Raw genomic sequence first — 17,929 nt, 5'->3', positions numbered from 1 at the left:
GCTGGCTCCTGAGGGGTCAGGCAAGGCAAGCAGGTGCTGCTGGCAGCGCGGGATTGGGAGGGAGATGCTCTGCCAAGCCCTCACCAAAATGGAGTCACCTGGTGATCACTCAGTGTGGGCTTGGGTGTGACGAGCCCGAAATAACCATCACGGCTCTGCAGCACATTGTGCAAATTCTCAACCAGATTTAAAAGAAAACACACCCGAGTTCCTGCCAGCACTTGGTGAAAGAAGGAGCCCTCCACTGAAAGCCGCACTCAGAGCCAACACTGACACTTGATTAGTGTCTGCTAAAAATAGTTCCCTGTGTGGGTGGAAGGAGAGCTCATGAGCACAAACACGAGAGGACAGGCAGGCATGGGGGGGCTTCAGCTGGAGCAGCAGGTCAGCAGCAGTGGGTCACTGGGTCCATGGTATGGACAGGGACACCTTCACTAGACCAGGTTGCTCCCAGCCCCATCCAAGCTGGCCTTGAATGCTTCCAGGGATGGGATATCCACGTGTCACTTACTCTGGGGGGCAAAGCATCTCCTCTCCCCCAGCATTGTTGGTGTCTGCCTTCAGGTAACATGCGACAGGACAGGAGGAAACAATTGTGCTGGGGAGGTTTAGAATGCATATTAAGGAAAATTTCTTCACTGAAAGGATGCCCAGACATTGGAACAGGCAGCCCAGAGCAGTGGTGGAGTTGCCATTTTTCCTTAGCAGATCCCTCTTTTGCCTCAGATCTATGCTTGCCCCAATAGAGCCACGTTTTTACTCAGATCTGCACAACCCAGTCTGTCTGAATTCGAGAAGGGTTCGGATAAGGCTCTTGGGCACATGGTGGGATTTGTGTCCTGTGCATGGCCAGGAGCTGGACTCAATGATCCTGATGGGTCCCTTCAACATATTCTATGGGTCAATTCAGCATATTCTATGCTTCTGTGATTATTTTGCTTCAGCAAACCAGCCCTATGCCTATGCCAGCAGTTCCCACTGGTCAACTGCTCCTGCCAGTGGCAAACATGGAGCCATCACCTTCCTTCCCATCCCATGGACTTCTCCTGACACTGGAATACATGGAGCCATCCTCTCTCATCCCACACTGCACCTGCTTGAGGCAGCCATGGCCGATTCATCCTCAAACGCGGTTTCCGGTGAGTTCTGCCCCCGGTGCCGCCATTGCCCTCACGCCATGCCGCCATCTTGGATCCCTCACACTCCCTGTCAGCCCGCCACCTTCCTCTCCCTCCCGCCGCCATCACCAGCGCTATCAGACCTAATTTAGATTCAGGGCTACAAGACAGAATTTGGTTTGTTTGTGACAAACTGTTGGTAGCTACCACGTCGGAAACACTGCGTGGGCGGCAGGCGGCTCCCTCCCTCCCCTCTGCCTGTGCCTCACTGCCCCCCCAGCCACAGGCTCTGAGGCCACGCTGGCCACAGGCTGGGGTGGTGGAACACAGCAAAAACCACTCTGTTCTTGCCAAACTATTGGTCTAAGGCTTTCTGAGCAGCCCCAGCCATGAGGCTTTATCATGGCAGCGTGGCGGATGCAGCAGGTTTGTGCACCAGCGCAAACCGCTCCACCAGGGTCACGCCATGTTTCAAGCTGTAAAAAGGGCAAAAGTGGGGAGTTTTGAGCATGGCTGAGCCCAGCCCTGCACAGACTCTGACTAGAATGGGTGCTGCTCCAGCCCCTACCTGCTGTCAGACAGCCCAGCCAGGAGTGTATGGCACATGGCGACACTCCCTAATGCCTCCTCCATAACATGGAGACACTGGAAAAAAGGACTGAAAAAGAAAATAAAAAACCTTTTTCTCATTGCAAACCACAGTTCCAGGTGTCTCATTAAATCAGACAAAAAAAAAAAAAAAGTATTAGATTTATTGCTATCACGAGGTGCCCGTGGGCTCAGCTGCAGCATCCTGCTATCGCTGGGTTCCACCTCCCATGGCAGGAGCCCCATTTCATCCACCTGCCATCATCACAATCCCAAACCCCCAGTGTGGAACCCCTGCTCTCAGCAGCACCTGCAGCCCCCCACCATCTTCAGGGTCCCAGTGCCCATGTCAAGACCACCAGGAGCAGCTGTGCTTCACCTCTTGCCTGGCATCCAGAGTGACCCAAACCCACACTGAGGTGACCCATGGCAGAGTCTCTTGAGCGCCATCCCCTCATCGCTAAAAATAGATCCGAGCAGTTAAAAAAAAAAAAAAAAAGCCAACAGAAAGAAAAAGCCAACAGGAAAAAAAAAAAAGCCAACAGAAAAAAGGAGAACAATGTCTGCTTGACCATCAAAGAGCAACCACCGTCATTTCGAGCAGGAACACCTGAGACGAGGACTTTCGGGTTGTGTTTTCTCTTTCTGCAGCAGATGGGCTCGCTTTTCTATGAAATAGATGAAATCTCTCCTTGCCTGAGGTAATGGCATGCGGGGCTCCAGTGCTGGGGGCTGCCCCCCTTGTGGGCTTCTCGGGGCTGGAAAGGAGCCAGGGGAACAATGGGTCAGAAGACAAATTCAATTTCCTTTTGAGCTCGTTATCGGCTTGATTCTTATTTGTACAGAAACAGATCTTGTGGGCTGAAACCTGTGTGCTGGCCCCAGCACTCATCTGAGAACTTGGCAATTCATTGCAGGAGTGGGCTGTGCTGTGAAGGTCACCTCCCAGACCTGGTCTGGGTGAGCAGTGTGTCACAGCTCTCCAGACCTTCAAGAGCTGGCATGTCCAGCCCATGGCTCTGCAGGGCACAGTCTTGGCCAATTGTTAAAAAATGCTGAATTTCCGTGTATTATAAATGAGGAGATTTGTCAGGGCTGACTTCAAACACCCTGCTCCGTTAGCAGAGGCGGTTTTCAGAAGTCGATATCGAAACAGTGGTAAAAAATGGGGCATTTTGAAGCTGTTGAACGAGCAGTGTTGGGCACAGTGATCAGCCGATATATCCGACAGGTCACACATGAAAGTGTCTGCCTGGTGCCACTGGAAACTTTTTCAGCAGCACCTCAAATCAAACTCATCTAAGCCATCTGCTGCTTAGAGTGATCCTTGGCCAAACTCACTCACAGAGGCATCCAGAAACATCAAAGATATTTAAAAGGCTTTATTTGACCTCAGTGCCTTTGAACAAGGGCATGAGATGACAGGACCAAGTGAGAACGGCTTCAAACTGACAGAGGGGAGGGTTAGGTTGGACATTGGGAAGAAATTCTTCCTTGTCACAGTGGCAAGGCCCTGGCACACGCTGCCCAGAGAAGCTGTGGCTGCCCCATAACTGGAAGTGTTCATGGCCAGGTTGGGTGGGGCTTGGAGCAACCTGGGATAGTGGAAGGTGTCCCTGCCCATTGCAGTGAATTTTCAGTTTATGTTTGTTGAATTATAGATTCCCACAAGGAGCTGGAAGGGACTTTAAAGTTCATCTCGTTCCAGCCATGGGGTCTTTCCGCTCCAGACCAAGAGACACTGTTCCAGATGGGCGTGGATACTTTGACAGGTTCCATATTTTCATGGCAGGCAGTTTTCCTCCTTTCCCTTTGCCCTCCTCTGTTTTACAGCCAAAATGGTTCTTCTGCACACGCTAAGGATAAATGAAAGATTGAAATTAATTGCTCTCATCCAGATCTTTCCTCTCTGGGTTATGCATCCCTGGAGCATCTGCTGGCTGAGACAGAGTGAAGGGGGATGGCGACAGGCCCACAACCTCTGGTCAGAGCAGGACAGAGCTTTGTCTTGCGGCTCCATTCAGTGAGGCAGCATTTGGGAAACACTTTTTTGGGGTGGTGGGTGGGAAGGAGGATCTTCTTGCTGAACGGGGGAGCAGGACTTCTCTATCCCCTTGGGGGCGGGGGGGGGAACCCAGAGCAGCTGGACCGAGACTGCAGGATGGCCTTCTGTTCCCACACAGCCAGAACACCCCTTTTCACTTCTGCCTCCATCTAACAGCACTTTCTCATTTTCAAAAGATTTGAGAGAACCACTGAAACACCCATACGTGCTGGGGTTCCATTTCTTGCCTCACTTCTCTCTGCCACCCTGCCTGTCCAGCGTGTAATGGAAATTTTACCGCAGGCGCTCGATGAGCAAACAGGAAGCCAGCAGAGAGCGCGGCAGCTCGCTGTGGCCCAGCTCAGCTCAGCCGGGGGACAAGAAAGGCTATAAAAGACAGCATGGGGGTGGCAGGGGGAGGAGAGCAGGCCAGAGGCGCCAGAGCTGCCAGCGGTGCCGGGGACCTGGTCCTGGGTTCACAGGTAAGGCAGGCACTGCCCTGCACCCTCTTTTTATTCCTTCTGCAAATGATTCCTGACTATTTTTGGAAGTATTTTCCACTCTTCTTGGGGCCACTTGAGAGGATTCTGCCATAATTTATTCTCTGCGTGAAACTTACTAAAACTTCACCTTGCTCGGAAAAAATTAATTCTAATTGGCTTTTACCTCTTCTTTTTCATCTTTGCAAGCCCACAGTACCAACCTTAAAATCCCCCAAAGCTGCTCTGATTTCCAGTGGAGGTATCAGAGAAGGTAAAGCTGGGCACCGGTTCCACAATTCCCTTGCTCCTGTCAGAAAGTTTTTTCTTCCTTTTCTCTGAAGGAAATCCAGAGTGCCTCTCTTGAATAGTCTTGGCTCTGTGTGGGGTACTCAGAGCTACATCTGGCTCAGTCCCCACCACAGAAGTGGGAGGGTGTTTGGACCCAAAGTAAGAAATTCAGAAAGGAGCTGAAAACAGGTTACAGATTCCTTTTACTGTGATTTTTGTGACAGCTTCCCAGGCTCGCTCACTTCTTGCACAGAGCTTGTCAGTGGGAAAAGCTTTCCTTTCAGTTTTGTACTAAGTTAATTCATTTTGATTGATAAGCTTTTAACATTCATTTTTTCCTTCAACTCCCTGAAAGGAGGGTGTAGCCAGTTGGGGTGGTCTCTTCTCCCAGGTAACAAGTGACAAGATGAGAGGAAACAGCCTCAAACTGCACCTGGGAAGGGTTTATGCTGGATATTAGAGAAAACTTCTTCACCACAAGAATTGCCCAGCACTGGAGCAGGCTGCACAGGGCACTAGTGGGGTCACTATCCCTGAAGGGATTTAAAAGTGTGGATGTGGCACTTGGGGACATGATTTAGTGATGGTTCTGGCCATGCTGAGGGAATGGTTGGGCTTGGTGATCTCAGAGGGCTTTTCCAATCCAAATAGTTCTGTGATTCCTCGATTCCCTGGGAGCACACAGGGCAATGTGAGAATGTTTGGGTGGGTCCCACAGACAACCCCACCATAAAACAGAGCCAAGGGGCTGCTTCTTTGTTGCCTCCAAATTCTTCAGAGGTTGGGCAAGGACACGGTGTGAGGCACAAGGCACAAGGCAGGGGGTCCGGCAGCTGCCCCAGCGAGGGGCACCTCGAGGACTGTCTAACCTGAGAATGGTGAAACATCAGGGTCAATCTCAGGTTCGTCAGCCCATGAGATGCCTCCTCCAGAGCAGGACGGGCAGCACCGACCCCCACCAGCCCCACGGCTGCCACCTGCACCCAGCACAGTGAGAAACACAGCAGGGAGACACCAGAGCTTCATCTGCGCCCTGGCACGGCTCTTTGTGAGGCTGGGCAAGGACCAAAGCGGGTGTGAGCCCCCAGGCAGCCAAGGGAGGAAAGTGGCCGGCAAATCCCGCCTGTCCCTCAGGAGAAGCTGCTGGAAGCTCGGCCGCACCTCAGTGCTGGAGCTGCCCCGGCCACGTGTGAGCTGCTGCTCATGTGACAGGAGGCTCCGAGCACCAAAAGCACCTAATTAGGAACCTCTCCGACTCCCTCCCGGATCGGTGCCTCCGTGTGCAGCGAGCGCAGCCCAGGGGTGACTTTGGCATCCCTGAAAGCATCATTAACACTTCGCTCCTCACATTCCTGACTGGAGGGGGAGAGAGTGACAGCCCTAAAAGTGACGGTAATGAATCCCCAGGCAGTGCACAGGGCCCATCAGTGCTGGATTTGTCAGAAATTTATGAAGGGAGCAGGGAAAATAAGGGTATTTTTAATTGTTCAAGTTGAGCTTCCTAAATAAAACACAAGTCGAGGATACACTTGTCAGAATCACTGTCTTTCCTACAATTAAATGATCAATCCTAAAGGTAAATGGTGTAAAACGTGACCAGCCACAGAGCAGGCCATGGGGGCAGGGAGTGAGTGGAGCTGCCCCTCTCTGAGCCTGCTTCTGGCCCTGCCCGTGGCGGTGCAGGAGTGGAAATCCCTGCCCAGAGCCACGGGCTCACTCCTCTGAGACAAGGTGGCCCCAAAGCCCACTGAGGGATGCTCTGGGCACAGCCCCTCCTGCTGCATCTCTCCCTACCGCAGCCCCTGGCCCCTCCAAGCGCTGCTCCTGCAGGGCAGCCCCAGGAGATGGGCTAGGAAGAGATTTCCAGAGACAGCCCAGCCCCATGTGCAGGGGAGGAGCCAACATTGCTGAGCTGGACTCACCAAGTCCTAGCACGGCTTCAAGAAGATTTAAAACCATGCTGGGAGCCCCCATGAGCAGCCAGGCAGCACAGGGGAGGCAGCTCCATTCCCCATGCTGGGATCCAGTCTCTGCTGGAGCTGCTTTCATCTCCCCATGGGATTTGGGGGTCTCATTTGCCCTGAGCCCCCAGCAGGTGTGGGGATGCCCTGGGAGCTGCAGGCAGTGCTCCTGGCAGTGCAGCAGGGCCAGGCCCAGCGCTGGTATTGGGGCAGGGGACAGCACGGGGTCAGGCATGGTGCACAGGGAGAAAAGCAGCCTCAGGTGAAGCACTGGAAATGAGAGAGGATCTCGATGATTCAGCAAAGAAAAGGACGTGAAAAGCTCACAAAGCCAGCAGGAGGCAGCTGCTCCCCCTTCCTGCCCACCCAGCATTTGCTGTGCTGCTGCTGGGAGTTATTCTGCAGCTGGGGTGGTGAGGGCCCCCCTGGCTTGCCACCCCCACAAACCTCTTGAGCCCTTTCCTGTGACCCTCAGAGTTCTGCAGAGCCCTTGTTTTCCATGTGGCTCTTGCCATGGAGGAGGATGGGAGGGGTTCTTGCCATTCATCCAAGTTGTACCTAATGTGGGCTGGTTTGTTTCCCCCCTTCTCTTAAGTTTATTCCTCAAGAGGGAATTTTAATTTTAGAGACAGCAGTGCTTCTGCAAGGTGAAGGAAGCAATTGCTGAGCTCTGAGGGGCAGGCAATGGAGGCTCGAGCAAGGAAGCAGGGAAAGGCAAATGAATCCCTAGCCTGGCTCTTGTGGATCCCAGGATGCACCTCCAGGCGTGTGTCTGTGCCAGGATCAGGCCTGGAGAAGAACATGCCTTTATGTCAAATTGTGCTCCAGAAGCTCATTTCGCTTCCGCAGTGAAGTTTTCATCAGTGTGATCGCAGCAGAGGGATCACCGGGAGGAGCCGGGAGGCAGCCGGGGCTGCCTTCACCAAACAACTGCCGGAGGAGCCGTCGGGAAAACTTTCCCTGCGACGTGAAACGCTGCAGAGCTCAGGGCCGAGCCCGCACACGGGTGTGTGCCCGGTGTACCCCTCTGCCATGGGCTCACCTGGCCCCGAGAGAATCGGGGGGCTCCATGGGGTGCCCAGGAACAGCACCCGGAGCAATGGGGGTGTGTGGGCTTGGCTGGCGGGTCCTGCCGCACCCCCAGGCACCCTGTCACACACAGAGGGGCTGTCGTGCACACTCATGAAGTCACACTCACCTCACACCCCTCCCACCCCCTCACCTCTCCAACACACCGAGAAACGCCCCTGAACACATTTGTGTCCGCTTGCACACACACCCCACAGCCCCCAAAGCACTCCCCCCCTCACCCCACGTACCCCCCGGACCCACATGCCCGTGAACCCCCCCCTGCCAGACTCTCCCCCTCCCATGTCCCCCCAGCCTGTCCCCCCCGGCCCGTCCCCTCCCGGCCGTGTCCCCCCGCTCTCCCCCCGTTCAGCACCGCGGACAGATCCCGGCCCCGCTCCCATCACGTGGCTCCCCCGCCCCTATAAAGCGCGGGGCCGGAGCAGCGCGTCCTGCGGGAGGCGCGGAGCCGGCGGAGCGCCCGAGAGCGGTGAGACGCGCACGGGGACCGGGACGGCCACCGGCACAAAGAGGGGGATCCCGAGCCTGGGGGCGTCTGGTGCCGGGGAGAGGAGGGTCCTGTCCCGAGATCGGGGGGGGGGGTGTCCCCTCTCGAGGGGTCCCAGGTCCTGGAGGGTCCCGTCCCGGCTGCCGAGGGGGTCTCATGCTTGGGGGAGCCCCATCCCAGGGGAAAGGGCGTCGCGTCCTCGGGTAGGGGGTCCCGTCCCCAGAAGGGTCCTGTCCCAGGGACAGGGGGTGGGATTCCCATCGGCGGGGCTGGGGACGCCATCCCGGGGGATTTCATCCCCAGGGGATTTCATCCCTGGGGAGGGGGTCCCAAACTCAAGGGTGAAGCCCCTCGAGTGACCCCTGACCGCAGCGGGGGGATGTGGGGGTCCGGGGTGGGGGGGGGCTGCTCTTGCAGGTTTCTGGCCCCGGAGTGGCTGCGATGCGGGTCAGGATGATCTCGGCTGCCTCCGTCCTCGTCCTGCTCTTCCTGCCCTCGGAGACCTGCTCCCCGCTGCAGTGGCCCCGGGCTCCGTCCCGCAGGCTGACCCTGGCCCCCCAACTCACCTGGGAGCCCTGGATGGGAGCCCCGAGAGCCCCGGTCCCCGGCACCGATGCCCTGCCCCAAAGACTGTGCCTGTTCCACGGGGCAGAGCTCGCCCCGGCCCCCCGAGCCCGGCGGGCGCTGCAAACCGGCAAGAGGCGAGACGGAAAACCCAACTCGCTGGATCTCACCTTCCACCTCCTGCGCGAGTTCCTGGAAATGTCCCGGGAGGAGAGACTGGCCCAGAAGGCGCTCAGCAATAAGCTCTTGCTGCAGAGTATAGGGAAATGAGGAGGGTCGCTGGAGGTGGGGGAATGAAGGAGACCGACCCCGTAACGAGACACCACGGCGGAGCGGAGAACGGGGGGATGCTGTGGGCTGCAGCCGTGCCCCGGGAGTCCCCACCTTGCCTGGCAGTGTTGCTGTCACTGCGTCCCGCGTGTCACTGTTGTGCATTAAAGTCACAGTCGTACCTGCCCTGCTGCTGTGCTCTTATGCTTTCCTGCTGTCATAAACCTGTGGACGCGAACCAGGTCTACCCAAAAACACCAGAGCAATCCCACATCCTTCCTTGGGTGAAAAAACCATTTCCATAAAGAGCTCTGAATGATGCAGGTAGTGCAACCCCGGCTGGAAGCTGCACCCTGAGACCCAGCCAGGGCTTCTCCACTATCCCTGGAGAATGGCTCCAAAAGCTGATGCTCCCCAAATTCATAGCAAGTCTGCACCTTTTTGTGTCACAGCCGGGGATTTGGAACAAGGTTTAGTGGCACCTGAGCTTGGCGGTTCTTAGAGGAAGGTGAGCATTTCTGTACAACACTGGCAGCAAGGGCATTGCAGCTCCCTCCCTCCCTCCCTCCCCAAGCTGTGCCCTCTCTGGGGCATGGAGCCCCCCCTCAGCTCAATCCCCCTCCTGCAAGCACAGCCCAGAGCTTGGAGCAGCCATTCCCATCCCAAACTGGGCACAGTCCTCTGCCAGGCTTGACGGGGCTGAGCTGGGTTTGGGAAGGCTCCCAGGCACTGACAGTCGTGGAGGAAGAAGGAAAATTGTCCCAGGGCCCTGCACTCTGCAGAGCAGGGAAGGGGTCAGTATCCTTCCCCCAGGCCAGCTTGGCCATCCCAGCCTTGGGTGATTGACTGGGGTGGGCACAGGGCTGGACAGGACCTCTGGCACCCTGGGGACATCACAGAGGGGACAGTGAGGGAGCAGAGACTTGTGGGGTTGGGACAGAAATCACAGTAAAGGTCAGACTGTGATAAGACAGGAGTGCAGGGAAGTGGGGAGGAGCATGAGCCCGAGTTAAACAGCTTGGTCTCAGCTTTGAACCCAACCTGGCCTGACCCTGCACCCCACTCCTGCCTCTCTGGAGGGGCTCCTCGGTCCCAGCATCTTTTGGTGTTGTCAGAGCAACGTGGGCCATGAGCAGAGACAACTCCCTCTAGATCAGGCTGCCCAAAGCCCTGTCCAACCTGACAACCTCAAGTTAAAACCCAATTTTATGCTCGCCTCCATCAAATGCAGAACTCCCCTTTCCAAAATGAACAACCCCAGGGTCAGAACAGCTGCTGGTGGCACCTGCAGCAGGGACACCCCCACAGCCACCACGGGCCTGGGGACAGGACAGATTTGTGCTGCCTTGGTCCCCACCTCAGCTTGGATCAGGCTCAGAGCACCTTCAGTACATCTTCCGCTCATCTTTGTTCTCTCCATCGGCAACAGCAAAAGCAAACCCAGTGTCAATAACCTGAGTTTCTCCAGAAAAGGAGAAACAGAGAGAGAGCCCCTGTTGCCTCCCTCAGCCCTGCATACAATTCCCACCCCACCAACAACTCCAACCTGCATTTGCACCCCAAATAATCTGCCAGGGTCCAGCATCACATGAAGATCTTTGGACTTTCAGGCTCAAAAGCAGCCCAGACCCCACGGTGGGTGCAGGAGGGGTACAGGGGAGTGGCTACAGCTCCTGCCCCAGATACCCTGCACCCAGTGCCCATCCCAGGGATGGGTGACCTCTCCCACCTCCCAAGCCAGCCCCACCCTGTCCCACAGCCCCTCCCTCTTGCGCAAATAAAGAAAGAAAAACCGGATGGGCATTTCTGCATTGAAAACATTTATTTTACAACAGTGGTTTCCGATAACTTAGCAATCTTTATTTTAGTTTATATTCGGACATACAAGACACAAATTACCATGCTAAAACAGAAAATAATTCCTTCTGCCGTCGCCGCGGGTATGTACAGGAGCTCAGTAGTATCGAGTGTTACAATCCACGAAGTTCAGACAGCCACGTCTACTTACAGACAACTCAAAGTATGGTCCTTTAGTAACATAACAAAATAGATATATGTCTATATTATAATTGCTTCTCAGATGCATTTATATTTCGATTGTGGTGGGTTTGGTTTGGGGTTTTTTTTAACTATTTTTTTCTTTTTTTAAAGATGGGCTCCCTCTATCCCCCACCCCTGCCCGAGTTGAAGTGCAGTGCAAATGCAGGCGAGTCTCTCCTGGCATCCTCAGCTCCTTCTGGCTCCATAAAGGGGCCAGGAAACCAAACCCCACAAGGAATTACACAGTTCAGGGCCTTGCTCACATGCAAAATGAACATAAACCGCCTGGGATGTCAGCAGTGACACCAACCGACCCATCCACACCCCGCCCCAGCAAGGCAGCAACGGTGGGATGAGAGGGAGGAAGGAATGACAGCCATCAGCTCAGCATCCAGCATGGAAACAGCACGCTTGGAATTGGCAAACTTGGAGTTCATCAGCTGTGATGGTCACAAACAGAACTTCAGAGGTGCCAGCAGTAAAAATCTCCCCAATATTTCCCCATTTCTGCCGTGAAGGAACCCCTGGTGTGCTGCGTGTCAGGAACAGCCCCTGGCAGGAACAGCCTGAGGAGGAGGAGGGCGGTGGTGACTCTATCCAGCATAGCTAGAGGGGACATGGTGGGACTCACACGTGCATCAGCCACAACCATTGTGCCTTCACATGGATCACTGCCAGCCTCAGGTGTAGGAATTTGAGTAACTCCAAGTCCTTAGGAACCCACCTGCAAGAGGAGGGACAGCACCTGGCCATGCAAACCCTATGCTGCTCATGTGGGAACTCCCCAAGCAGGGTGTGGGGAGCAGGAGAAGCATCTTCTCCTGCTCCTAGGACCCATTTATTTATACAACAGGCTCCTTCACCATGTCCTCACCAGTCCCTCAACCCCACAGGTCGGGTTTGGGTTTTCCTGCAGCTGAGAGCAGAGAAGCACAAATTTGTGGCCACACAAAACTCACACCTTCCCCCTGTCTGGCTGAGTTCAGAGCACTACTTGGAGCCAAATCTCACATTTTTTACCACCAAAGAAAAACCCAAGGTGCACACCTGTTGTATAAATATATACATATGTGCATATATACATACATACACACACGTGATGCTGCAGCCCACACCCTCAGCACGGGGTGGACCTTGCTCTGTGAGCTCACCCAGCCCCATTTTGGGGAGTCCAATGTGGTGACAACTAGGGAAAACCCCCAAATCCATGTGTTCTATCACAGCTTCAGTGATGAGCACATTAACCACATCTAAACACCCCACGTGCCAGCTGCACAAATTCCAGTCACTCCAGAGCTGCCTCTGTGCCCTCTGCCAGCTCTCCCTTCTCTCCTCCTAAGGAAAGCTGGAGCAGGCAGAGCTCTGTTCCATCCAGAGGAGCTGGGACAAGGGGCAGCTCATGGAATTCAAGTAGATTGTTCAATTTTTGGAATGGTTTGACAAGCAACTGCTCACAGACTGCAAGAGAACACCCACAGGGCTGGGAGAGGGAGCAGAGAAGACAACGGCACTCGGGAATGAACAGCCAGTTTATATAAGAGCTTCCTCTATACATATACATACATATATATATATATAACCACCAGAAATTCCCAGCATCTATCCTTTTAACACCAAAATGAACTGTGCATGTAACATTGGCATAATGAAAGTTCATCTTCCAGATTTCTGGCATTTGGCTTGTGCAAACATCAGACAGCCAGCTTCCCTCCCGCGGCTTCTCCTCGTAAAGGAAGTGTCTTCTTGGAAGAACACAGGAATTGCAGTCTTGCTGAGTCCCAGACAGTCCCAGAAAGCCTCCAAAGGCAGCTCGTGGAGGGGACCATGGATCTTGTGGGAGCTGAACACTGACAAATTTCCTGCCACCTGGTGAGCTACTGGCTACGATTCTTTCGAGAGATTTTAAGCAGCTGTTGGTGCAATGAGACACTACAAACTAGATGATCTCCACTAGAATACAGAGAAGCAGCACCAGATGCTGAAGCATGTGAAGTTTATATCGACCTGACACTATAAACTATAACTGGGGGTTCAGTGCTCCAAGATTAATGCATTCAAACATCATTCGGAATTACTGACACGAGGTGGGGACTGCAAACTGCCCAGACCACCCTGCCAGAGTGACCTGTTAAACATGATGCCAAGATACACGTGCACTGGGTACAAAAAAACCTGCAGCATAAATTTCCTATATTATCCAGAACTTGGCAAAAAGATCAAGGGGCACCAGAGGAAGGGCACAAAGTAGTTGAGAGAAGCAGGTGCCTCCCTCAAGGGGCGTGCGTGGTACAAATGCTCTGGAACAGCCCCTCAGAGTGCACAGGTGTCCCTCCCACACCACTAAACTGCCTCACAGAAGGGACAGGAATAGTTTTTCTGCCAGGCTCCTGCCCTGGTTACACCTGTGTGAGGTGTTTACAGGCTGACAGGAAGGGTTTGGAGAGCTGCACTCCCCCGACCACAGCCCTGCCACAGACTGAGTGTTTCTGTGCCATGCCCAAGCCCTCCTCCTCTGCTCTGCCCCTCCAAACCTCCAAGAGGATGCCACTTTAAGAACACTAGGAGTGCTAATATCTAAAGCAGTTTTAAAAGACTACAAATCTAAAAAGAAGACTAAAAAAGGGAACATGGCTCTAAAACATCACTACATGGGACCAGCAAAAACCGACACCCTATGGGATGCCACTGAGGTCTTACATAAATTTATATACAGATAAATATTTAAGAATTTCCTACAAATATCACTAACAAAATGAGACTGGCATTTGAGGGGTGCAATGCCCCTTCAGTACAGTGCGTTTGGGATGTTCCCATCCCTAGGGAGGATGGGCAGGACAGATCCAGCACCTCCTTTTCCAGCAGCTCCATGTGCCAGGAGGGACAGCTGGCACCTGGGCACTCTCAGCAGCAGCTTTCCCTCCTCACCTAAGCTAGGAATGGCTCTCCATGCAACACAGGGATAAATCAGTATCCTGAACACCAAACTCTCCAGCTGGGATTCACCCTTAGCTACAAGTGCTAAGGAAATCAGTGCTGGAGAGGTTGGAGGAGCTGGATGGAGGCGGCCGAACAACTGGAATGGAGGACTCAGGCAACTTGTACAAATGATACAACTTTAAAGAAACAAATAAATAAATAAAATCCAAGCTCAAGTTTTAATTCTGGCAAAACACTGGACTGAGATGGACAGTGGTCAGGTTTGATTTTGGAGGGAAACATTCTGCACTAAGCAGGTCAGGCTGCAGCACTGGGACGCTGCAACTCCACTTGCCCAAGCTCAGAATTCCTGTCTGAGCTCTCTGCCAGATTTAAACCATTATTCCCAACTTTGCATTTACTAGGATTCTACTTGGCCACTATGAAGTGCAACTCATGTTAGAGCCCAGGGTACTCCTGCACCTTCCCTCCAAGAGGGGAAAAGTGGGCATTAATGTACTTATGTGCCATGACACGGTTTTGGCTTCAGAGAAGGAATGTTTCAATCACTTCCTTACATAGTTCAAGAAGAACTTCACTAATACACAACGATCCCAAACTCAGAGATTAAGCACTAACATGGGCAAACTTGAAAGAGCTTCCAAAAACATGAGTATTCCTCTAGAATTATGTTTTTCCATTATTCCCTGTAAGTGAGATCTCAGAACGGTTTCCCTTGGAGCATCTAACATCACTCTGGCATGTAACAGAGTAATTTCCTGTTCACACACCACCCACAGACAGAACCAACAGGAAAGCAGTCTCTCTCCAAACTCATCCCTTGCTAAGCAAAGATCTAAAACTGCAAACTTATCCTGGATGTCATCTTTCCCCACAGATAACTGTTCTGCCTCTGGTCCTCATGTGCTGCCACACTTCAGTTCCCTTGTCAGGAGCCTGCAGAGTGACTCCAGGTGTGCCACACACCTCCCTGGAGCCACAACTTCCCACCAGCCTCTCTACTTCTCTGGAAACAGCCCAGAGAGGGTAAGAAATAAGAGCATTATTCCAAATGAACAGTGACAACCAGCCCCCAGCACTGGGGGCAGAGCTGCTCTGCAGCAGAGCAACACCCAGCAACCATCTCCATATTATCCACTGAGATGAACACAGGGACAGGGAATGGAACAGCTCCCAGGGAAGAGCCCCTCCCTCATTCACTGACTTGCTCTGATGAGCCACACTCATTTACAAAGCCAAAAAAACCTCAATACCTTTTTTTTTTTTTTTACTATGAACACAATTTGCAGATACAGGCAATTTTAACCAGTGAATGTGGAGAGGACAAAGCCTGCACATGCCCCACCATATTCCAGAGTGCAATTTAACACCAAGAATAGGCTCCAGGCAAAGTCTACAGGGACAGACAAAATTATATTGGGTTTAAGCCTAAAAATGGCTTTTTGTTCAAGGGGTCAAAGAAAGACATTAACTAAATAAGGACCTCAAGCCAAATCATACACAAATGTCCTCAAGGCCATCCAAGTCAGGAAAAGATAAAAGTATCTTGCACTAAACCACCACATTTCAGGTCTGTAAGGAATATGGGCAAAGAAGAAATGACTTAAGGAGTGTGCTGCTGAAATTGAGCCATTAATTAAAAGGAACAGATTTTTTGGGGAATTTTGGAGGCTGAATATGGTACTAAAATCATGCTGATCTGCAGCAAGCTCCCATGCAGGCAAATATGTGCTTGTACCAACAGCCACAGCAAAGTCTGGGTGTGCAAACACTCCTCACTGAGCACTGAGACCTTGGGGAGAACATGTTCTCCTACCCAGCACGTTTAACATGGTTTCATGGCAGATTTCACGTTGCTCATGCAAAGACAGCAGGAAAATATATTCAGAATAGTTCTCTGGGTCCCTGCCCTTTCCTGGCAGCCTTTGTGCAGACCAGTGGATCTTTACCCTGCTTCAAAGCCCCACCTGGAGTTGGTGAGGGAGCAGCAGACACAGGGGGAAGGTGCCAACAGCCCCTCCACAGAAAGAGGGGAAACACATCAGGGGGATGGGGGTACAAGGGACAGTTGAGGCATTGTGATACAAAGCCATAATGATTAAAATTAACGAGGCTGTAATTACCCACTGAAAGTGCCAAGTGTGGGTTCTCTGGAGCTGTTCTAGATTTGACTCTGGATCACCTAAAGCAGGATTACTGACAACAATATACACCAGTAATTCAGCAGCTGCCTAAAATGCCTTTTTAGCAGTTAAACCTCAGTAAACCAGTTTCTAGAACAGAATTCGGACTTGATTTGGTTTCAAAATAGTACAGGAAACCTTTCAGTGGTTTCCACATAGTTGTTCCAAAGAAAAGAGAAACAATGGTGTAAACAAATGTAAATGCAAGACAATGTGCAAATTATACAATATAAACACAAAGAATGGTGGTTTGTTCTTTAAAACCCATTTAAGTACTCCACAAAGATGTTCATTAAATTAAAGGGTTAGTGTATTATAAAAGCTTTTAAAAAAGATATGTAATACTCCATTTGCCTATTAAAGTCTCAAATTATTAGAACAAATTTTTAAACACCAATTGTTTTTAAACATTTCTGCTGTTGCCTACTGTCTGCATTTTACCATTTGCTCAGTGAGAGCCAGTTAACCAGTTTCACTTTAAGATTCTCATGCATTCAGAAACAAAGCTGCACTATTTGGTCTTTAGCATTACAGGAAAACAACTGAACTCAAATCAAAACAGAATTGTGCTTGGAGTTAAAATCCCACTGCCACCACCACAGGAGCCCATTCCCAGTTGGTTTTGGTTCCATTGTCACTGGAGATCGCCTCATACACAACGAGCTGTTCAATTTACTCTTCAAAGATTGGCAACTCTCCCTTTTTATTTTTCAAGGTAGATTTATTTAAGCTGAAAACCAGCATTAGAGAGGACTCCAGCTCTGCAGGACTGGCATGTTTTTGGTTCTTGGCTTTGTAAACTTGCTTAGATAATAATGCAGGAATAGAAGGAGGAATGAAAGAATTGGTTTGTTGCACTCAAATGAAAATCCTCAACTTCTAAAGGTCTTCGACAGCTCAGCTGTACAGAAGAACAGTGGCTTCTGTGACACTTTTTAAATCTCATTTTTAGGCCAGTACTGCTGCTTAAAATGCAGAATGTCTCCACCGCACTGATATTGTGACAACTCAATACATTACACCACAGACATTTAACATAACTCCATACATGCTATAAAAAAAACAAAAACCAAAACAAAACAGGAGAAAAAAAAACAAAAGAAAGAAAACAAATAAGACCGTAGCTAAACTGCTTTAAATACTGCATGCTACAGCACTTCACGTATCGTCGAGATACGACACTGAAAGGTGACAAAAGGCTGAAGGGATTACAAAATATTTTCGGCAGGTTGGAAAGCTGCCCTCTTACTGTGGCAGAATTATTCCCCCTCCCCATTCTCTACTTCTAATGTTCATGATTCTAGTGTTGAGTTGGCCATGTATTTTGTTTTTTATCCATTCTAATGACAGTGTTTCCTTAACTTAATTAAATCCATCAGTGTGGTAGCTGGGGTGAGAGTCAGCTGTGAGCTGGGTTGTCTCTGTGGCTGATGCTGGCTGTATCACAATAGGTGCATCTGAGGCCTCTGAAAAGTGAAGACAAAAGGCTTAGCACACCAAGGAAGAAACACAGCACTGCATGTTTTGGTAAGCACATCTCCCTACAACCCTTTGATAACACCATTTACACTCCTTTATTAATTCCCTGATTTTCAGTGTGCACACAACAGCGTTCACCTCAACTCTACATGTGGGATGTTTATTACCATTTCCTTTTTCCTGCTGATCCTCACCCACCATTCAGCAGTGCCCATTAAAAATGTCATCAGAGCATACACAAGGCTCTACAGTATTTTAAATTATTGGTTCAATCCTGCAGAAATAGCTTCACAAACAGTATTAGAGCTACAAGGGTAGCAGTGCCACTTCCTCTACACCTGATACAATGAAAGCTGCCTTGACACCCCCAACCTTTGGGTACAAGAGCCCCTTGCTGCA

The 17,929-nt window shown here is 51.5% G+C and overlaps 1 protein-coding gene across 2 annotated transcripts in view; it reads right to left on the bottom strand.

Annotated features, from left to right (window-relative positions):
* Positions 1-10,690: 10,690 nt before the first annotated feature.
* Positions 10,691-17,929, bottom strand: part of DNAJC5 (DnaJ heat shock protein family (Hsp40) member C5) — a 30,595-nt gene continuing 23,356 nt past the window's right edge. For both annotated transcript variants that reach the window (XM_058814572.1, XM_058814571.1), the window contains exon 6: positions 10,691-17,517. In XM_058814572.1, the coding sequence (XP_058670555.1) occupies positions 17,414-17,517 (104 nt within the window). In that variant the 3' untranslated portion in view covers positions 10,691-17,413. The remainder of the gene's footprint in view (positions 17,518-17,929) is intronic.

The sequence above is a fragment of the Ammospiza caudacuta genome, chromosome 15 (genome assembly GCF_027887145.1).
Source record: "Ammospiza caudacuta isolate bAmmCau1 chromosome 15, bAmmCau1.pri, whole genome shotgun sequence".
NCBI classification, from domain to species: Eukaryota; Metazoa; Chordata; class Aves; order Passeriformes; family Passerellidae; genus Ammospiza; species Ammospiza caudacuta.
The sequence above is the reverse complement of the archived record's forward strand: the minus strand, read 5'-3'. Positions and strand labels throughout refer to the sequence as shown.